A 23,885-nucleotide genomic window follows, 5' to 3' on the forward strand; every position below is an offset into this window, starting at 1 on the left:
AATTTAGTCCCTAATTTTCAATTGGGCACTTATTCATAAAATTTCTTCGTGAAACTTTAACACATACCTATACTCATATTCTAGACCTCATAATAATCATAAAATAAATATTTTGATGTCAGATTTCTGGTCCCAAAATCACTGTTTTGACAGGCCCTATTTCGGGATGTTGCATTTCTCCCCCTCAAGGACTTTCGTCCTCGAAAGTCTTACGAGTAAACAGATTCGGATATTGGCTTCTCATGGTTTCTTGTGGCTCCCATGTAGCCTCTTCCACACCATGTTGGTGCCATAAGACTTTTACCAAAGCTGCACCTTTATTTCTCAGCCGTTTAACCTCACGAGCCAAAATCTTGACTGGTTCCTCACCATAAGTCATGTGCGGTCTAATTTCAATCTCATTCGGTGAAATTACATGAGAGGGGTCTGATCGATATCGCCTTAACATGGATACATGTTACAAGGGTTCCAAAAGTATAAAAATTATCAAAAATAGGCATCTAAATCACTTACTTGTAAGAGATATAAGTTGATGAAATTTTTGAGCTTTCAAAACCCCCTCTTTGCTGGTATTTTCTGTGGGGAAGAAGGAAGATGAAAAGATGACAATAATTTTTTCTTTTTGTTTTATTTTATTACCAAATAAGTCACCTAATGCACACCAACTTTGACTTTTCAACCTTTTTTTTCTCCTTGATCAGCCACAAACATATTTATGGTCTATTTACTCAATAAAGACCCTAATTTAATGTTCTATAGCTATTTGACACCTTTAGCTAGCAAAGCAAAACTTTTTCCCTTTACACAATTTAGTCATTTTTCGTAATTAAGCATGAAATCGCTAAAATTATTTCACCAAAATTTTCATGCACTCATATGATCATGCTATAACACATAAAATATCATTAAAAATAATTTCTCTGGCCCCGAAATAATGGTTCTGAAACCACTGTTTCCACTAGGCCTAAAATCGGACTGTTACAATTCTCTCCCTTTAGGGACTTTCATCCCCGAAAGTCTTACCAGGAAAGTGGTTTGGTTTCTCACATAAACTTCTCTTTCTCACAATCATTGCTATAGAAATTTTACTCTACTGTACCTTTAATACTTATCTTATTAATTTCTTATATTCGAATCGTGAGCGATTCTTCGTTATACGACGCTTTCACCAAACCTTAACCTCTATCAGAGAGTTCATGCACTCAAAAGTTTGATCCATACCATCATGCTACATATACACTCTTACTTGAATCTTTTCAAATTTGAAAAGTGAAACTAGTCAGTTCATCTTGGTCTTATGCTCTCTATAATTTCACACAGTCCAATTGTTTACCAATTCAACTCTCAGTTGCTTCTAAATTTCAAAGCCTCCTTTAACTTTCCCAAGAAACCATTATATAAAACCCGGATCTAAATCTGATTAGTGGAGACTAGAATTCCAAGAAATCCAACAATCATAAAGACACAAAATTCCATGAATCTGATGAGCGAAAATTCAGTATATACCGGTATGATTTACATATCTCGTCAAACATTTAACAATAAGTCTCATAACATTTTTCTCTTTCAGAGACTGGAATAATCCAGACATGAAATCCATATCAACTTTTTCTCATCTACATTCTAGTGCTAACACAGGTAGAAATAATTTTGATAACACTTAATATACATCCTTAAACTTTTCAACATTTCTAGAATTCATGCACAAAAATCAACAATGTCGAGTTCCAAATTCGATCACTAATACACTATTCCCGAGGGTTTCCTTGCGAAATTTCTGTATAAGTTTTGGATTTTTCAGTCCAAGTACCCATAGCCACAATTTGCTTTCTCGAAGATCATATGATTGCATTATCCCAAATAACATAAATATCTTAATTGAAGGCATTAATTTCAATTAACTTGCTTGAGAAAAGAGATCTATCATACCAATTGAAATTCGAAATTTCACCACTTAAGCCATTGCCGATGTCAAATCCTTATACGTAAATTAGAGAAATCCAAATACTAAAATCACCGCATTGCCATGATCACATCAGGAGCATAGTCACACTTGACATGATTATCGCAAGCTAAAGAACACACCTTGAACATGAGTCATAATTGATAGATTATCGAAGAAAGATAACAAGAAAACCAAGTAAAGAAATCCAGGATAGAGAAATCCCAAGATACGGGAGTATATCAGAAGACTGAAAACAACCTCTTAAGAAAATATGAAAGACTTCGATAATTCCTCAGAGGGAAAAAGTCTAGAAGAAAGTATCATTTAATCCCATTGGAATCAAATAAGATAATTTAGAGAAATAGAATCATAGCATCATGTGCATTTTCTCATAAGTTCCCATCAGACTGAATATAACAGAAGACCAGAGATAAGTAGAGCAAGGTAGATTATAAACCAGTCAGACCGAAAATATATTCGTCTGACATTAAGATCAGATAACATTCTAATATAACAAGAATTTCATCAAAAGATAGATAGCCACTATAATACTTCCGAGAACAATGATCTCTTAAAATATATCAAGAGAGACAGTCATCATCTACTCACTATGATTTCCATACTCAGACATCTCATGTTTCAAATATTATTCCTCTAACAATTTCTATCATCACAAATCCCATATCATTAAACTTTCTCAACCTCGTACATGAGTAATTCGATTTACAAAAGTACATTTCTTCTCTAACTGTGACAGTGCATAATTCACATAATCTTTATGTCAACCTAATACTTTTCTAGCTCTGTTTTACTTATCACCTCCCTTTCAATCTCTAATCGTGTTTATAGATATTTCTCCACTGAACTCTTTGGTTTCATACTTATGAATTTATTCAGTGCAAATCTCGTGAAATTCCATTACAATACACCACTTTGGTAAGGGGGTGAGGTCGTAGGGCCTCTGACTCGACTCTCATATACATACATATGTAACACAACTTTTATCATCATAGCAACATCATCAAAATCATATCATTCATTTCAGACGGATCGACATTCATATTCATTTTACGCCAACTTTTCAATTATCTCATTTAGACAAGTATACTCATACATGCATTCTATGAATTCTGAGTGACTTTACTTATCTCATTCATTTAATCAAACCAGTCATGTACATAACATCATACGAGAGCCAACAAACATGGATAAGTATATTCCAATCTGTACTTTCATTTCACACATCATCGTATACATATCATTACAAACATGTAAATCAATCCACGCAATTTAACACTTATACTCAGACTATGTGAATTTGCCAACCATATTCATTCAAATAAGTATACATGAATATTCTTTCTACCTGTATTTTTAGTAAGTTATCTAAACACATGTATTCACTCGAACAAATCAATCATGTACACTATGGGATTGTCAATCAATCATAGATAAGCTCGTTATACCATTTACACATTCTATTTCATGTTCCTCATATCACAAATATGTACATATACATTTCATGAATTCTTGTTCGTACCTTTTCGAGTTTCAACTCTTCATAACTGCACTTTATTGAATACTTTAGCATTATTATCTACGTGATCGGGTGTAGCTCAGTTGGAAAGTACCTTGCCCACATAAGATAGTTCTTATTCGCGCTAGGAGATATCACACTATCACAAACTTGTGGCATGTATAGCTAGACTCTTAGATGTGCTAGGTTAGTCCGAAAAATGATTAAACCATGCTCTGATACCACTAAATGTAATACCCCTTACACATGTCTGACGCCGAAGTAGGGTACGAGGTATTACCAGACTTAAACATCACGTTCATGCAAAAATCGGGCCATAAAATTTCTTTTAATTCAAAACCTTTCAAACACATGCATGTCGTCCCTTATTTGGGTCTACGAAGCTGAAAACATTCATCGAAATTGATTCAGGACTAAATCGAGAACTTTGAGAAGTTTCAGGAAAATTTTAAAAATTTCCCATGAAACAGGGTCGTATGCCTGTGTGGACATAGGGACACGCCTGTGTGCCTTTGGCACACCCGTGTCCTCAGGCGATGTAACTCTCTGTTTATGATGTCAGCATGCACATCGAACCACACAGCCGGGCCACATGCCTGTGTCTCCAGGCCATGTCCCTCACACGGTTGAGACAGACGGTCGTGTCTCAGCCTGTGTGGCCAACACTTAGGCTATTTTCGAAGCCTTCATGGTACCCATAATCTCTTACAACCTTATGCACATCAAAATCACAAATCATGGCATCATTTTAGTGATTAACCACCTTTATTAAGTCATATCCTTAACATTAAAATGTCCTCTTACAAGTAATGCATCTACTCATGCAATACCAAGTCTAGATTCCTTATTTCACATTCATAAGACCTGTCATTTTGATGACCACTTTTACCATTATACTATGGTTACCAACTTATCCATCAGGCACTCAAGTTCAATCATTATCACATTGTGTTTATAACGTGCGATTACAACATAGCTATGACCACCTCAATTGGTCATAGAGCATACATCCAACACACATGTCATATTACTAACCATGCATGGCAAACAACCATAATCACCTTATAAACATTAGACATGACATGAATAGCTAAGCTTACAAGCTAAAATCAATATGAGCCACATCTCATGCCCATATACATATAACTCAACATAAGCCAACACATTTGGCCAAAGCAAAATAATACATGCCAATCAACTAGATCCCCATATATGCCACTCACTTGAAATTTCTAATATATGCTTCATTTTTCCAAAGGTAGCGACTTAATAGTGGGATGCTACCTCCGACGATCTCCAACCCCGAGCTAACCTGAAAACACTAAAGGAAAGGAAAGGAAGGGAGTAAACTTTATAGCTTAGTAAGACCGTATGAAAATAATAAGCAATTTATCAACTTGCTTCTCATTGAAATACAACCTTATTTGCATTTTTACTCATGTTCCAGTCAGGCTATTTTCTCGAGTCACAATCACTAAATTATTTATATCTGGAGCTACGAAACTAAAATTTAAGTTCTGCTAATTTTCTCTAAAACTAGACCCACATATCTTTTTAACATAAAATTTTTAGAATTTTTGGTTTAGCCAATTAGTACAGTTTATTCCTTAAATTTACCATTTTTTGTTGTCTGATAGTTCTGACCCCTCTTCACTAAAAATTAATTATCTCATAATACGGGATTTAGATGATGTTTCCATCTATTTTTATTTAGATGATGTTTCCATCTAAGAATATAAATTATAACTCATAAATATTTTTTTTACAATTTTCAATGATTTTCTAAATTAAGTATAGAGTATTTTGAAGTCATTCTAACTCTATCTCACAATAATTAAAATATTTCATAATATGAAACTTTTTTGCTTACACCATTTCTTATATGTGAAACTAGACTCATTAGGAATTAATTTCATATTTTATTCAGCCTTTAACTCAATTTCCACAATTTTTGGTGGATTTTTAAAGTCGGACTATAGCTGCTGTCCAAAACTGTTTTAGTGTAAGTTAATGATACTACGTTTATCACACCATCTTAATTCATTTTCACCACATTGGTAAGGTTACATATTCATACATCATAAGTATAGACCTATAATCACAAAGTCATCACCAAATCATTCTCATAAGCATGAATTACCTATTTACATATTCACTAAATGTACATCATAAACTGAAATCAGTTCTCATGAGCTTGGCATACTTACCTGTGTTACTCAACATACTCATATTCATTTCTTACTAATCATATAACATGAATTGAATTCACATCTCATCAATTTCAGGTAAGTACCTGTACCACTCACAATATGGTTATAACCTTTCTCATTTAGTTTAAATCGTAACTCTCGTCGTTGAACCATTCGGAAAGCTATCGGATATTCACTAAGCCTCAAACATAGGGTATAATGCCAATGCCATGTCTCGGACATGGTTCGAACATGGTATATTTACTCAATAAAGACCCTAATTTAATGTTCTATAGATATTTGACACATTTAGCTAGCAAAACAATACTTTTGCCCTTTACGCGATTTAGTCCTTTTCGCAATTAAGCATGAAATTGGTAAAATTATTTAACCAAAATTTTCATGTACTCATATGATCATGCTATAACACATAAAATATCATTAAAAATAATTTCTCTGGCCCCAGAATAGGGGTTTTGAAACCATTATTCTGACTAGGCCCAAAATTGGACTATTACACTATGAATGTTGGTAATTGCTAATGTTGGAATGATTGATTTGAATGGCATGAATGGTTGATGTTTCATGTTTGAATTGTGGTGCCAATTGTGGCATATTAGTTTTGCACATAGGTTGAATGCGAATTGGTATATTTTTGGCATGTTTTGGTACGTTTTGAATAGGGTTATGTGATAATAATTATATGGTTTGGTATCTAAGGAAGTGTAGGTGAAATCACTACAAGAAAATAGACTTTTAGCGGCGCTTTCTAAAATGCCGTAAAAAACGCCGCTATAGGTAACGCCACAAAATTTTATGGTGTTTATTGGAAAAAACGCCGCTAAAAGCCACAACTTTTAGCGGCGTTTGTGGTAAAAGTGCCACTGAAAGCCATGGCTTTAAGCGGCGTTTGTGGGTAAAGCGCCGCTGAAAGTCACGACTTTTAGCGGCATTTGTGGGTAAAGTGCCACTAAAAGTCATGGCTTTTAGCGGCACTTTTTCTACAAACGCCGCTAATTTTGGCAGATTTGCAATATTTTTTTTCACCAATATCCAGCCCTTCCTGCATTAAAATCCAACCAAATACAACAAATATATCATAAAATGCAGCCAAAAACAGCAAATTTAGCATAAAAAATACAACCAAAAACATTAATTCTAAATGATACTTCAATTTTAACTAAAGATATATGATATAATTAATAAATAAAGTATAATTTAAAATATTTTTACAATAATGTTAAACGTGACAAAACTTAAAAACATTCTTACAATAAGAAAACTAATGTCTAAGATGGCGACTTTTGCGATTGCTGAAACATATGCATCATCTGCTGAAGCTGTAGCGGGAGGTCATCGTACTTTTTACTCTGCTCTGCTACCATCGCTCGTGCCTCTGCCTCTTTTGCTGCAGTCGCTGCCTCCCTCTCTGCTGCCTCCGCTCTAAGTTGTTGCTGGAGTTCTTCATATTTTCGTTGAACCTCGGCAATTTGCTCAACCGTGTTCGCTTGCATCTGAGCTATCTGGTCTCTTAACCTCTGAACTTCAGCTTGAGCTTGACTTCCGAAAGGCATGTATTGCCAGGAGCCAGATCCAAAATATTGGGTCGGAGTAACACCAGATCCTTGAAATCGAACCCGACCGTACCTTTCAAGATCCAAAACTTCAGTGATAATTCTGTTATCAATGTTCTCAAGATTAACAGAACTATCACTCAAAGCAATCGCTTCATATTCCGCCTTCTTCTCCTTTAGTTTCTCCTAAAAAATCAATTAAAAATTTAGAAACGAAATATATAATAAAAAGGAATGCAACAGAACTTAACATTATTTAAAACTACTAATGATGAATTGAATTAAACAATTATAACTAAAGATTATAAATATTTAGAATAAATCAAATATTATTAAGGAAATATACCATAATTTCTCCAGCTTCGGATGTCATAGGAGATCCATCTTTCTTCCTATGCATAATCTCAAAAAGCTGAAGGCGTCCAACTTTTTGTCCGGATTTGACTTCCTACAATATAGTAGTAAGAATATTATTTAATAATAGAAAGTTATTAATATTTGAAAGAATTAATGAATTCATAATACCTCGGCCTCAGCTACAGAAGCAAAACTTCTCGACCCTGCCGTGTGCGTGAATTTTTGTTTTTGGCTGCTGCTTGTTCCAACTCGTTCACGGTCCAACATAATAAAATTATTATTACGTATATAGTAAACACTATATATAAGAGTTTGGAAATACGCAATACCTCTCTTTTCTTTGAATTCCAAAATCTAACCGCATCTTCCCATTGATACCTCAGCATTCCCGGCGGAACATTTCTCAATTTTTCCTCGAGGCTTATGTCTTTCTTAAAATATTGTTTCTTTAAAGTGCTTTTATTGTCTCTCCATCTTTTACCTAATGCCTTCTTGATATAATCATCGGAGACTTCTAAAGCAAATCTCTCCTAAAAAATATAAGTTTAGAATGTAAATATGAATGAAACTTAAACCAAAGTATTATAAATTGCATTCACATTTTGTTACCTTAATATTAGCAAGAGCCTGTTTTTGTTACTATCAGGCATGTGATGCCATGATTCGTAGTTGATGGGCAACATATTTGCATTTCGTGCTAAAATGCCCAAATACCCTGCTAAAAGTCGAGCTTCAGATCCAACAGGCTGACCATGAGTATTTCTACTTACTTTAACACGCTCGACAGGATCTAAGTCGTATAAATCTCTAAGCAGCATACGTCCTCGAACTCTGCACGTCCCACCACTTTCAGCTGAAAAATGATATACTATTATTATATTAAAATTGACAAATAATTCAATAATAAAAGTCAACACATGTAAAATGAACATAACATTACTTTGAAATTCTTCAGGCTCATCAAGTGTCTCCGGCACATTCGAAGATCCAACAACTGTCTGCTGTTCACTATTTCCTTCTTCAGAATTTGGAGTATTCTGGACAATACTTAAATCTCGTAATCTTCTTCTACGCATTTTTCCTGCAATACACATAAAATAGTTAAAGTTTTAGTAACAAATTACAACAATAGTAGTACATATAAAATAGTATTTGTTAAGTAATTTAAAGGAAAAATGCATAGAAATAAGTTAAGTAATTTAGCAACGAAACATGTACCTAGAACAGATGTCAATGGCTGTGGTGTATTTATTTGCAACAACTATTAATTTAAGTGCTCGACAGTACCTAGAACAGATGTAAGAAAAAAACAAAAATTGCTTTATGTATTCGGATATTTTCATAAGTTCTAAGAATTAAAGGCTCACAAAGAATCCATAGATTCACAATAATATAGCTAAACATCATGTACCAGACAACTGAATGACAGACTGAAAGATGAAGCATATGATTGAGTTCCTAAACTTATTGATGCCCACTTGGAGTATCATTAGCTTATTGGTTTTTTTAAGAAGATTTCTAGAAGATCTTGTGTTTTGAAGTAGTAAAACCACAAAGTGCAACTGACAGCCAGAAACCAGAGCATAAATAGTAAGGATGGCATAATAACCAAGAACAGAAACAACATACCTATCATAAATGCTAACAAACGGTTCAAACTTTCTAGTAATATAAATGCAGAAAAGCACACAGCAATGCTGAATGGACAATTAAGAAGCTATGCTATTTAGACTCAAGTGTAACTATCATATGCATACTCAACTTTTTCCTAAATTTTTTACCAGCAAAATCTGGGTTTGAAAAAAAAATTATATATATGTTTTATTGAAAATTCAGTCTTGATTTCATTGTTAGCTAGCAGTTAAACGCACGGATTTATTAATGAAGTCTTCATAATGTTGGTAAAGATTAATCAAATTGAAAACCAATTTCCCATTCAAAAACGCAACAATTACATATTAAATTCACAGTCAACATCCTTTGCAAAGGCAAGTCAGCTACACATAAAGTATACTTTGGTTTCCTATGTTAAAATAATAACAAAAAAAAAACACTTATGAAACATAATGTGGGAATTGAAAGACTGCTCAAACAAAGGACATTCATTGAGGCTAACATAATTGAAAATGCCTTCAACAATTGTAAGATCCAACAAAGGATGAAACTTAGAAAGACCACAAAGGCAAAGGCAAAAGCAAAGCGAAAGTCAAAAGGTTTAAGCTTATTTTAATTCCATCAGGTTGATCTTGAATTTAGGATTTCACTCTAATTGTAGTTTAATTGACTAATTTGATTAATTCCTTCACTATTCCAATTTTAAAGTTTTCCATTTTATACACAACTCCAAATAATAAATACATAAAAAAGATGTGTCATAGCACCCAATAATTCAATAATTCAATAATTTGATTAAAATTGTACTAAATTATCTAAATTCAATAATTCAATTTATTATTTAAATAAGGAAGCACCCAATTCCAAGAAGACACACACCTTTGAGGAAACACTTAAAAAATCCCACACTTCATGTTGTTCAGCCACTTTGGGTATAGACAACAGATCCTGTAAAGAGGTGGCTTAGTTGAAGAAACAAGTTCAAAAGTAACCATCCTAAAAAAATGAAAGACTAGGACATAAATTACTTGCAGATATTTGTCAAGATGAATGCACCGCTGATGAACAAAAGCATCCTCTTTTGGGGGCAAATGTAATGAATAATTGGGAATTTCTTTTAGATGTCAATGCAACCGTTCAAAATTTCTGTATCTGCAGTTTAAAAAGAGAGAGAGTAGATTAACTATTAAAGAAGAAAAAAATCAAATTCTCAGAGCTTTATTTTTTTCTCTTGAGATCAATACATTGCGGTTTAAACTTTGGCACATAACAGGGACACTGTCCAGTAAAATAGCTTTGGCACATAAAATATCTTAAATATGCAAACATTTCGACCTTTTTCTTTTTTTTTCCGAAACCTAATTAAACATACACTAAACACACCTATTGAAAAAATGTAAAGCCTTTGTCAATCAACAAAACTAACAAATAAACATATGATAGGGAGAAAGCACCTACTGATTCAAAATAAACAAACCTTAAACATGCATATCATATGTCTATATTTATTGTTCACTCAACTAAATCTCAATCATTTTTATTAACAGGTATGGATTTGAACCAATAGAAAAAGAGCAACTATGTTTTCAATGGAAATTGAAAGGTAACCATGGGTTTTGGAATTAGATGCTCCACTCAAAGTTGGGGACCAATAGTGATATTCCAACAGAAGGATACCACATGTTTATTCATTGTTGAAGCTAAGAAATTCTAACTGGAACTACTCCACATTTAAATTAGGCACAAACCTCCCTAGCAATTTTTGAATTAGTACGCATGTTCCGAAATAGGAAACACGAGCAACTCAATTCAGTAAAACTAATGTTCCTACTATATTAGTTTATTAGTATAAAATTTTTGGGTAAAACAAATAATTCATAAAATTCACAAACTTCAGAATTATGTATTTAGAATTATGTATTTATATAAACACAAAAACAATTCATATAATTTCAATCACGAAGACAACATCTAAACTTGACTAAGTTATAGAACACACACACGGATAAATATATATATATAACTCCTATTAAGCTTTCCAAGAACAAGATTCAAATTTTCAAATTCCAGTTTTCCAGCAGGAGCTATTAAAAGAAAATACAACTCCACTTAGTACAAAACTGAATGAAGCAACACAAACCCAGATAAGAAACTTGAATGAACTTAGAATATAACATAGCAAATAACGAAAAGAACCAGTCAAATTGAAATCTGAAGCAGAAAAGAAATATGCTTTTCCGTTGAACCCAAAAATTATCGAGGAGATGAGCAGAGAAAAACTTACAGGTGTAAACGAAAATGGCAAAAGGGATAGCTAGAAACCTAAATCCAACGCCTACAGGACACCTGACACTTCGAATACCGATCATTAATATAGAAGAAACAAACTTTGAAAATCATTAATCGTTGAACTATTTTCTTACCTTGAACTGTTTTCTTCAACCCCGAAGCCAACTTCTGAAACATTTCCTTTCTTAATCCAATTTTCTATAGATGGGAAATCAATGGCCAGTGGGAAGGGTAAATTTTAGGGATTTCAAACTGGGGAAGAAGGGGCTATTTTTGGATGTCGAATTGGGGAAAAACATGTGATGATTCTTTAGGGATTTGGGACTAAGGCAGAGAGGGGAAATGAACTGGGGAGACTTTGACAAAATTTCTAAGTGTTATCATCTGTAAAAATGAAGACAACAAAACAACGATGTTTTGACAAACTTAATTTAACATTTGCGGCGTTTTTGCAATAGCGCCGCTAAAAGTGTAAGCTATTGCGGCGTTTCAAATAAACGCCACTAATAAACTAACAAAACGACGACACTTTGATCTAAACAAAATAATATTAGCGGCATTTATACACTAGCGCCGCTAAATCCAAACCTATTGCGGCGCTTCACAAAAAACGCCACTAATAAATCCTACAAAACGACGCCATTTTGTTTAAAAGATGATGCTCTTTTGTGGCGTTTTTTATAAAAACGCCGCTATAGTATACCTTTTGCTGCGTTTTTTATAAACGCCGCTAATTCCTTTAAAAATTAAAATTATTTAATAAATAATTTTAAAACAATATAAATTAAAAAAATCACTTATATACCCAAAAAAAACTTTAAAATTATTTTAAATAATAGTATTTTAATTTTTTTATTTAAGTAAATAATTTTTTAAAATTTAACTAAAAGTTAAAAGAATTAGATAAAATTTGAAATCTTGAAAATTATTGAAAATTTGAAATCTTTAAAATTTGAAATTATTTAATATATATAAATTTAAAAAAGCACTCATATACCCAAAAAAACTTTAAAATTATTTTAAATAATATTATTTCAAATTTTAATTAATTTTTTAATACTAATTATCCTAAACCCTAAACCCATAACCCATGCCCCTTTAATGCCTTAACCCCTAAATCCCTAAACCCGTAACCCCCAACTCATAAACCTTAGACCTTTAACCTTTAAACTTTAAACCCTAAACCATGTACCCTTAACCCTTAACCCCTAGACCCTTACCCTTTAACCCCTAAATCATAAACCCTAAATCTCTAAACCTCAACCCTTGAACCATAAATCATAATCCCTAAGTCCATAATCCATAATCCATAATCCATAAACCATAAACCTTGAGATATTAACTCATAAACCATAAACCCCTAAACCTTAAACCCTAAACCCTAAACCCATAATTCATAAACCTTAAAATATTAACTCATCATAAACCATAAACCTTAAACTATATACCCTAAACCATAAACCTTGAACTATAATGATAAGTAATTCAATATTATCCCTTTTATGATTATAGAAGAATTTATTTAATATATAAATTGACAAACAATCAGTCATATAACAAAAAAACTTTAAAATTATTTTAAATGATAGTATTTTTATTTTTTCATTTTTAACATATATTTTTATATGTTTTTATTTTCAAATTTTTTCTACGTGTCATTATATTTTTCCCGAAGAAGTTAAATATTCAATTAAAAATAATTTAATTAATATAAAAAACCAATAAAATGTTTTTATGGAGCTTTTTGAAAAAACACCGCTATAAATCGAGCATTAGCGGCATTTTTCAAAAAGCGCAGTTATAGATCTGAGCATTGGCGGTGTTTTCCAAAAAGCGCCGCTATAGATCTGAGCATTAGCGACTTTTTTCAAAAAGCGCCGCTATAGATCTTAGCATTAGCGGCGTTTTTCAAAAAGCGTCGCTATAGATCTGAGCATTAGCGGCTTTTTTAAATAAGTGCCGCTATAGATCTGAGCATTAGCGGCGTTTTTAAATAAGCGCCGCTATAGATATGAGCATTAGCGACGCTTTTGGAATAACGCCGCTAATAACACTAAAGGTCAACATTAAACGGCGACGTCCTGCTTTAATTTTTTGCGGTGTTTTAAAAAAAACACCGCTAATGCTCGATTTTTAGAGGCATTTTTTTAAAGCGCCGCTAATGCTAGATCGTTAGTGGAGTTTTTCATTCAAACGCCGCTAAAAACGCCACAAAAAACCTGTTTTGTTGTAATTAATGGATTGAGTTTGAAGGTATTTTTGGGTACACACGGCCTATGACATGGTCTGCTACACGGTCATGTGCCCCACACGGTTGTAGGACATGGCCGTATGGTCTCTTTGATTTTGGGTACAGGTTTGCTCACACAACATTAGAAAGTTACACGGCCTCGCGACACAGCCGTGTGACCTTGAGTTACACCAGCATAAGTTGTTATACGGTTTGGCCACACGACCATGTTCTTGAGCCGCACAAGCTGAACTCTATCTCACGAACAGGCCACGCAGTCGTGTAACCCTTATTTGCACTTTTTTACTCAAATTTTTGTAAAAGTTTCATTTTAATCCAAAATTGTTCACGGTTTGTTTTAAATGTTTGGTAAGCTCGAATTAAGTCCCATTTTGATTGAATAACATGAAAAATTTATTGCAAATGAATTATTTGGTTATTTTTTATTTTATTTAAATTGTGAACGATGTTATAGTTTTATAGTTGTAATACTTTATAGTTTGAATCGAGCGATCGAATTGGGTATAGAGTGTTACATAGCTATCAAAGCTAGTTTGATTCTAAAAAATAGAGACATAGATGTTATTGTATAGATTAGAAATACAGCAGACCGAACCCAAGTTGAATAAAAATAACTCTTGAGCATGCTAGAAGCATGACAAACTAGTTGATTCCATAAAATGAAAATTTCGTGAAAGAAAGGAGAAAGAAATGAAGATAGTCATATGCTAAAGGAGGTTGGTACTCATGAAGAGACCCAAGACATAACTTTTGATAAAACCCCAAAAGAAGTTCATGTACCTGAAATTATGAATATAATGAGATATCTCAATTAGTTATGTCATAACCAAAGATGATGGAGCTGACAAAAAGAAATATTATGGAAAAGTGAGGCTTTTGAATGAAAATATACTTGAAAGCATTGAGATGAGAACAAGTCATCAAAATAAATAAACGCTTCTATTATAACTTATGAAATGTATCTCAGACATAAAGTCCAAACATCCGGAAGGTGTAAAGCCAAGTAGAGTACATGTTAGCATAATAATGAAAAAAATACAAGTCATAATATATAGAATTGACTTGTAACACAAACTTTCACAAGACACTTGGCGTTGGTTATGAAAAATGATTAATTTGTTGTAGATGCAATAGTCTGACACTAAATTAAATTATTTATTTAGGTCTAGTGAATTTTTATTCAAGTGACATAAATTATTTGATAATATTGATGCTTGAAATATAAAACTCGAGTTTCATAAGAAAATCATTAAATGTGAATATGATTTTGTTTGAGAGTTTTTATTAATTAATGTATTTATACATATAGGTTATTATCATCATTGTGGATATTAATGTATCAAATATCATTGGAATTCCTAAAGAATTTTCAAAAGCAATAATTATTCAGTAGATAATGAAAGTATATCTAAAAATTAAATTTTGTATTAACCTAAAGATCGAGCGTTCAATAAGAACAAATGGTCATACAATCATGTTATAAAACAATGGTCTTGAAGTATCAATTCTTTATGTGTCCAATACACTCATTGTATAGGTAATAGTGAATGATACAATACATCATGCTTTATAAAGTTGTTGGGGACATCTAAAGCATGATAATGCAATTGAATTTTATTGTTATATTGACATTCATCAATACAATTGTTGTATATGTTGATGATTTACTATTGATAAATAATATTGAATGTCTCAATTTTGAGTTATAAAATGATGTGCAAATAAAGGGGAGCAAAACATGCACTACTATAACACCCTTCACCTAATGTGAAGAATAATCGAGAGAATTCAATTAGGTACTCCCTACCGCTACATTTAAGAAGTTAATTTTCAGCATTAGATTGCATTATTTCAAAGATTTTAAGTGATACTTATATGAGGGGGAGTAAATTAGCACTACATTTTTCTTTTAAGGTTGTGACATACTGTGTATCATAAGATTATGTACTGTTTTTTCCTTCAGTAGGTTTTTGTCCTACAGGGTTTTTCCTAGTAAGATTTTTAATGAGGCATATCATTTATACAATGAGCATCTAAGGGGAAGTGTTATGAATGCTATTAAGTGGATGCTATTAAGTGGATGTTCATTATAGTCAACTTTTCACCTATTATATTCCTTAACTCTTCACCTTTCATCTCCTTGTAACTCCTTTCCTATTTATGTATTAGAAAATGAGGACTCTAATCTCCCTATATATATATATATAGAGAGAGAACTGGTAGTGATGATGAAAAAGAAGAGAAATGCAATAGAAATTTCCATATATTTTCATATATTATTTTTATGTTGTTTGCATTATTATTTTTAAGAATTATAAGTTAACTAAATACTAAATTATATGACAAAAAAAACTTTATAAAAAATTATAAAATAAACACAATACCAAGGATTGGATTACGCTTCATTTCAATATTTTATAACTTAAAAAATATTTTTTTCTGTACTGTTAACCTCTAAAATTAAACTGAGTTGTTAATTAAATATGATTAGTGTAAATATTTTAAAAAAACAAAAAAAAAGTTTTTTTTAATGAAATTTCAATTTTTATGCTATTTTACTAAGAAATTTTCATTGGAATTTAATAATTTTTAAGAGCTTATAAATTAGTTTGCACTTTTTCTTTTACATTAATTTTAATTAGAATTTAATAAGTTTTATTTTTTTCCTTACTTTTTATCTCTATAACTTTTATTTATTTATTTTACATTGATTATATTAAAGTTTAATCTCTAATTAACTTATTTTATTTAAGACAGTTTAATGGTCTTAATTGCTTTAAATTCATTTTAACGTTATTATTTCGTTTATTTATTAATTACAATTTTGTGTTACACAAATAACCACTTATATTTCTCCATTTTATTTTATTAGAAATTTTTATTCTGAAGCTTTCTACATTTTATTTAAGATGTTTATTTATAGAGATTACAAATTTCATCACCGTCCCTGTTTCAAAGTAATTGCGTCTCTAGGAGGAACACAAAATAAAATGCTCTTGGGTGGATTTTATGAAGGTGTTTTGTTTTTAAAATCTATATTATTGAATATTTTTCTGTTTTTAAATATAATATCAATTAGCTTTGTTATTTTTTATTTCTCTTTAAATCATGATTAAATTGTCTTTAATTTTTTTTTCATACTTTTGTTTATATTTATCGATTATTTAATTTTATTTTAAAATTAAAATGTGCATTTAATTTTTCATAAAACAAGACTTTTATCATGATACCTATAGAAAAAAAATATAATCAAATATAATAGTTGTGTTTTTGAGCTTATGAGAGAGGTTGAAAACACAAATTGAAGGGAACAGATTTGTTGAATGGTCCGACTAGAGTTCAAATCTTTTAAGTTTTCAATTATATAATATTTTCTATTATTTTTGAACTTTTGGATACTTAGAGAGTAGACTCTAAGATCTTCTCTGTTATTTTTGAACTAGATGAATTGAAATATATATATATATTAACAGTCCAATGAATTAAATAAATAATTTAATAACGTAAATAAAACTTTTGAATAATTCTATAATCATGACTAAAACGTAAAATTTACTAATAATTTAATCACATTAGTAATTAATTATTATTATTATTATCATCCACGTTGTTGGAGTATAAATTATTTAGAGAGACTTGGTTTGGTAGAAGATATTAAGGAGTTTCATAGGCATATCTTTCATCTCCAAGTGCGTTTTCAAACATTTTCAACATCGAGTCTTGTTTGGCCCAATTGCTTAACCTAGAATTTTGAGATTTTGCACATTGACTTCCTCATCATTAACTTGCCTCCAGATTTGTCCATCGCGGGATCTTTAGTGGTCCGAATAACATATTTTTTAAAATTTAAATTTAATTATAAAATTATTTTTTTTAATATTTTACTAATGAGTAAACTACACAACAGGTCATCTAATTATGTGCCTGTTTTCTTTTTGGTCACCAAGTTATGAATTTTTTTAAATTGGTCACTCAACCAATCAAGATTGGTTCTTTTGGCTTAATGCACACTTCAGTCCCTATTGTATACCGCCTTTCCCACTTTGCTCCTTAAAGTTTTTTTAATCCACTTTAATTTTTAATGTTATCAAACATTCTCAGTTTAGTCCCTAATATTATCAAACGCTCTCAGTTTAATTATTTGGACGTTAAAAAAAAGACCAACCAATCATATGATGTCTCATATCATATAATGACATCACAATAACATCATTAGAAAAAAAATCTTAATAATCTTTAAATTTTACAAAAAAATTAGAAAAAACTTATAAATTTTAAAAATATATTTTAAAAATTAAAAAATTTGTTTTAAAATAAAATTATAAAATTATATAAAAATTTAAAAATTAAAAATATTGAAATTATTTAAAAAATTATAAAAATTAAAAAAACATTTTAAAAATATAAAAAACTAAAATTTACTAAAAAAATTAAAAGGAAATAAATGTTATTAAAATTTTATAAAACACATTTACTAGAGCTTGAAAATTTTAGAATAGTAAACTTTAGTATTTTTATAATGATTTTTTTTAATTTTATAATTTTTCTATATTTATCATTTTAATATTTTTTAAATTTTTTGTAATTTTTATTAATTTATAAATTCATATTTTTTTCTATGTTTTAGTAACTTTAATATTTTTTAAAATAATTTCTTAAAATTTCTTTGTAGTGTTTAAAACTGCAAAGGCTTTTTCGGATGATGGCGTCATTGTATGACACGTGAAAACATATGATTGGTTGGTCAATTTTCTTAACGTCCAAAGGACTAAATTGAAAATGTCTGATAATGTTAGGGACTAAATTGAAAATATCTTATACCGTTAGGGATTAGTAGGCAAAAACAACTTTAAGGATCAAGGTGGGAAAAGAGGTACACTTCAAGGACTAAAGTGTGCATTAAATTTTTTTTTGTCCATTTTTATTAATTGTCCTTAAGCATATATCATACATTTAAAAAATCAGTATAATAATAAATTTTGCTTTCAAATTTTACATATTATATCAATGTAATTATAATTTATTTTACAAAATTAACCCTAAAAAATTATAAATAATCTCAAATTTATCCTAATTTAAATATATATATATATATAAATACATAAATACTTGTTTTCCAAGAACAAGCAGAAATCAAAACCAATTTAGCTAAAATTAACGATAAAGTGAACCAATTTTCACAAACTAACAATATTGAGAACCCAAATATAGTTAAAATCGGACAAATAAATATCCTTAGATTCAAGAAAGAAAAATAGATCCCACAACTGGAAATACACTAAAAAACTAAGTTAGTACAAATGAGACCTAAAAATAATCATACGCTTTAGGCAGTGCAAGAAATAGGATGAGTAAAATTCTATTTAATTCGAAAATTTTGATAAAATTTTTAAATTTTAAATTAAATAGTTCAAATTATTTGAGTTAATCAAGTTATTTGGATCAATTCAAATAAAAAATTAAGTTTTTCGGTTTAACTCGAATATGAATTATACAATTCGAGTTATCTAAAAATCCGAATAAGAAAAGGTAAAACTACGCTATTTTGATAAATGTTTACATTTTCTAAAGTTAAAAGTCAAAACCATTAAGTTAAAAGGTAAAATTATGTTATTTTGATAAATGTTTACTCATTAAGTTAAAAATGCAAAACTATTTTATTATTTATGTAGTTAAATAATTTTATACTTCATTTACTAGTTAAATAATATGTTCATGTAAATGCAATATTGAGTATAAATAATAGGATTCGTTAACTCGACTCGACTTGACTCTAAATTTTTTGACTCAATTCGATCCAATTCGGAAAAATTTCAAATGAAGTTCGATTGCTAAAATATGATTCTTCAACTCGACTAACTCGAAATTTTTTAACTCGACTCGATCGAATATTCACCCCTAACAAGAACTAAAGCGGAAATCTTGGATAAGATATTTAGGAAGCTGAAAAAACCAATGGAAACGAAGGTGAAGCCAAGTGAAGTAAGAAAAAGTTTTTAGAATTTAGAATTAAATTATATATTTTTATAATAATAAAAATATAATTATATTATTTTAATAATTTTATTTTAAAAGATTATTTTAAATTTAGATCAAAATATAATTTTATTATTTTTAATTTAAAATTTTATAAACATACCTAAATAAAAAATTACTCAGGATTTGCGGCTGTATGAAGCCGAAAGTGCCAATCCCTTTGTTCTATTTCGAGGTGTGTCGAAACTACGAGAGTTTCACGTTGGAAAACTCCAACAACATAACCTAAAACCAGAAATAAAATAAAAAATAAAAGAGGGGTTGTTTGATAGAGAAAAGAAAATAAAAATAAAAGCTGGAAGGAGAGAGAGTAAGGGAAAGAGTTGGGAGACAGAAGAAGTAAGAATGGGGTTTGACTTGAATAGTGAAAATGAGAGATTCTATTGAAAATGTGACTCTCCCTCAAGGCCGTTGCTAGGGGCTCGCATGTCCCTCCTACTAAAATAAAATTTTAAAAAATTTAAATTAATAAAAATAAAATTATTTTAATTTAATTTTTTAAAAGTTATAAAAATATAAATTATTAAAATAATAAAATTATTTTAACCTTATAAAAGTTTTTCGACTTTGCCCCTACTCTCCCTTTCTCCTTTTTTTTTTTTTTCTCTTTACTTGTATAACTGTGATTTTAACGTTCTTCACAGCCTCACCTCATCTCCTGTGATGTATTTCTTTAAAATTTTTAGAATTAGATTTAAATTTAAAATATTTGTAAAATTATAATTAAGTTTGAAATTTGAGTTTTAAATTATTATTATGTTAATTTTTTAGTTGTTATATTATTTTCTTGTGGTATACTTAATGAAAATAAATCAAACAAACAATTTTGATTAGTTGGATGGCTAATTAAAAAAAATTCATACTTAAGTGATAAAAAAAACAAACAGAACCATAATAATTAGATAAGCTATTATGTAATTCACCTTTAACTCAAATGAATTTTTCGAACAAACTGTGATTTTTCAAAATCCAACCATAGCACTGCCAAATGAAAGTGAACTAGTCTACTTTTGTCCTATGAAATCTTCAGAGAAAACTAAAGTCCTAATTTTTACAAACTCTCATATCAAATCTTTTTTTTTTTAAAATAAAAATGGATTACTTCTCAAGATATTGATAAACGCCTTAATCTTCTAACCACGAGCTGACGATAAAAACACCTTGTCCGAAAGAACAATGCCAAAGCAACCAGGAACCCAAAGAAAGCAACCGATGCCATGATGATAAACGACAACATGAAACACTTAGTTCCATAGCAAGAATTGCCTTCACCCTCCGCCACCTTATCATATAGATACCCAATGATTCTCACAGAGAAAACGTAAGATCCAACAGGGCTAGCAATGGCAACGGCGTTGAAAATGGTACCCATATGTCGAACCCCAAATATCTCAGAAGTAATGACTGGCATCAATGACCACTGTGAACCATAACATATACCCACCACGATTGACCCAATGTATAAATTCCCAGGGAAACCTGAAGCCACAATCAAGTGACCGAATGTCAATGTTGCAAGTGTAATGACAATGAACAATGGCCTCGCCCAACCTTTGTGTAGGAATATGTCTGATATAAACCCTCCCCCGAACCGACCGAGGAAGTTCCATATGCTCCATAAAGCAACCAATGAACTTCTCTCCATTGTTGAGTAGCCTAAAGATTCGCCTATTTGACTAATGTTGTTTATTGTGGCTAAACCTGAACCCATCCCACATATCATAGTAATGAACAACAACCAAAAGTTTACTGTAACCATTGCTTGGAATAGGTTCATGTCTTTTTCGTCGTCTTCATCGTCTCGAAATAAATCGACGCCAGATGAAGAACCGACCGTGGTTTGGTCTGGTTCACCAGGTATCTGGTGGTAGCGCTCCAAAGGGTCTTTTTCTTCCTTTAAAGCTTTGGCTGCAATTCCAACAGGTGAAGCAAGTAAAACCAGTAGAATGACGAAAGTAATGGTTCGACCCCATACTGGAAATGAGAAGATGTTTTCCAATATTATAGCGAGCATAAGATAAGCAGCAACAATCAATGCGATGGCAGAGAAGGCATTCAAGTGATTCTTGTCGTCAAATGTGGTGGTTTTATATATTTTGACACAAGGCATAAGGGTAAGGGAGACAAGAGTGGGTACGATGGCAAGGATCAAAATGAAAGTGGTTGGATCACCCTGACATAAGGCGTTATACACTTGAATTAGTATTGCTCCACTCAAACCAAGAAAACCCTGTCCAGCAACGCAGTTTAGTTTAGGTAAACAGCAACATCAAGATATAAATAACGCATTAGTTTTAATGTAAAGAATAATGCATTAGGTAAACATGGTTAAACCTTCCACTTAAATTGTTCACTTCAAAATCAGTAATTAAATTTTTATATGTAAGAAATTTGTGGAAATCAACTGTTTAACCACTTAGATGTAATAATTTAACAAAAGACATACTTGTAATTAAAAAAGAAAAAAGGAAAAACCTCATCTACGGGGTTTTTTTTGTCAATTGTATTTTTCTTAATTATACAAAACAAAAAATTATTGTCTTGGCAGTGTGAGCCTGAATTATTATTTAAAATATATTAATATTCAACTATAAAAACATAAATATCAATGTAAAACTATAATGGATATTTTTATTCTATGTATTGTAACAAAGTTTCTATTTTCAATCCTGACTCTTAAGAAAAAAAAATTGCCTTAAACACGAACTTGAAATTAATAGAAGGCTCGACTTCGTCCCCAACTTTAACTCAAAATTTAATAGAAAGCTCAATGTCGCCCTGCATCTTCCCGTCTCGAATTTATTTAATGGTTTTATTTTGAAATAAATAAAATTACATTTTTTTTAATTTTTTTTATTTTAAAGCAAATAACTTTTTTCGATACTTAATATATATTAGAGACATTTTTATAAATATCTCAAAATAAATTTACCTCAAACTCGATATCCACCTGTCATGAATTTTTTTTTTAATTTCGCCCGATCCACTTCAAATCCATTGTTAAAAAAAACTTGAACCTTAATGGATGGAGTCGAGTTGACACAGTCGAATTTGGAACTTTTTTTTTGCCAATAGAGCAAAGACAGCAAAATTCTCCAAATCCGGCTTAATCTACACGTAAAGAGAAACAAGTTCACTGTCACTCTAGGTCTAAACCAAAATTGCTAGCGTTACCTTCATTATCCCAACGATGGTCCCACCGAAGTCCAGAAAATTTTCGACACCGCTTACCACGTTGGCCGTATTGAAAAACGTTTGCGCGTGAGCTGCCACTAGCATGAACAAGCACATCAAAGGCACCGGCGGCCGGCTGATCAACCCCACCACCGACGCCCACATGAGGAAATACCCAAAAAAGCACTGTACGGCCCCAGCCACATGAACCACCCAGGGTCTACTATTGACACCGCTACGGCGGTTACTGGTGGTGACGGTGGAGTAGAGGAGGCCAGAGAGGACGCCGACGTTGGCGCCAATGTCTTTGAAGACGGAAACGGTGTCGAGAGTTGATTGGTCGTAGGATTGGGATGATTTGAGAACGGAAGAGTAGATGCCGAACGTGTACGACGCACCGCTGGTGCACTGGATCCATATACTCGCCGCTGTGGATACCCATTTGGTGTTCAGTAAACTCTCCATGACTACCAAATTTGAGGGAGATGAGAGATTTGATCGTGTGGGGGGCATAGATAATTTATGTATATGGTAAGTTGTGTTTTTGTAAGAGAAATGTTCTTGTGCTTGACTGTTTGTTGTAGTAGGGAAATATATTACAACGCACCAAAATCGGAAAAAAAGACATGTAAAATCATAGTATGTAATTTAAATGGATTTAGTTCCTTGAAGAGGAATAGTACTTTTTTCCTTTAAAAATGGCTTTTTTAACAAGGTGATTCTTTACATATTAGAAAAAAATTTACATTATTTATTTATGAAAGAACGGGATTTGTTAAAATCTCAAATATTAATTGATTGAATGAGATCAAATTCAATCAGAAATTTTATACCTGGATGTGTATACCACTACAAAGCTTTTGATGAATTTATTCTCGATTTTATTTAAAAATTAAAAAATAATATCAAAATAATATAC

General features: G+C 31.1%; 1 protein-coding gene across 2 annotated transcripts; it reads right to left on the reverse strand.

Moving 5' to 3' along the window:
• Positions 1-20,684: 20,684 nt before the first annotated feature.
• LOC107886051 (protein NUCLEAR FUSION DEFECTIVE 4) lies at positions 20,685-23,613 on the reverse strand. 2 transcript variants are annotated; one of them, XM_016809853.2, is made up of 2 exons: positions 23,024-23,613; positions 20,685-22,022 (listed from the first exon to the last, which is right to left on the reverse strand). In XM_016809853.2, exons 1-2 carry the CDS (start codon positions 23,477-23,479, stop codon positions 20,898-20,900), a joined length of 1,581 nt encoding a protein of 526 aa, XP_016665342.1. In that variant the 5' UTR covers positions 23,480-23,613; the 3' UTR covers positions 20,685-20,897. The 2 variants fall into 2 exon arrangements, with proteins under 2 accessions (XP_016665342.1, XP_016665341.1); XM_016809852.2 differs by having other exon boundaries at positions 22,967-23,612.
• Positions 23,614-23,885: the final 272 nt, after the last annotated feature.

This window comes from Gossypium hirsutum, chromosome A03 (genome assembly GCF_007990345.1).
Source record: "Gossypium hirsutum isolate 1008001.06 chromosome A03, Gossypium_hirsutum_v2.1, whole genome shotgun sequence".
Taxonomy (NCBI): domain Eukaryota; kingdom Viridiplantae; phylum Streptophyta; class Magnoliopsida; order Malvales; family Malvaceae; genus Gossypium; species Gossypium hirsutum.

What these genes read in the sequence shown, in the direction of transcription:
- LOC107886051 (XM_016809852.2), bottom strand. Translation starts at nt 23,479, where the DNA reads ATGCCCCCCACACGATCAAATCTCTCATCTCCCTCAAATTTGGTAGTC. An exon ending in CCATCGTTGGGATAATGAAG is followed by an intron (nt 22,023 to 22,966) that starts GTAACGCTAGCA and finishes GTTGCTGGACAG; the next exon opens with GGTTTTCTTGGTTTGAGTGG.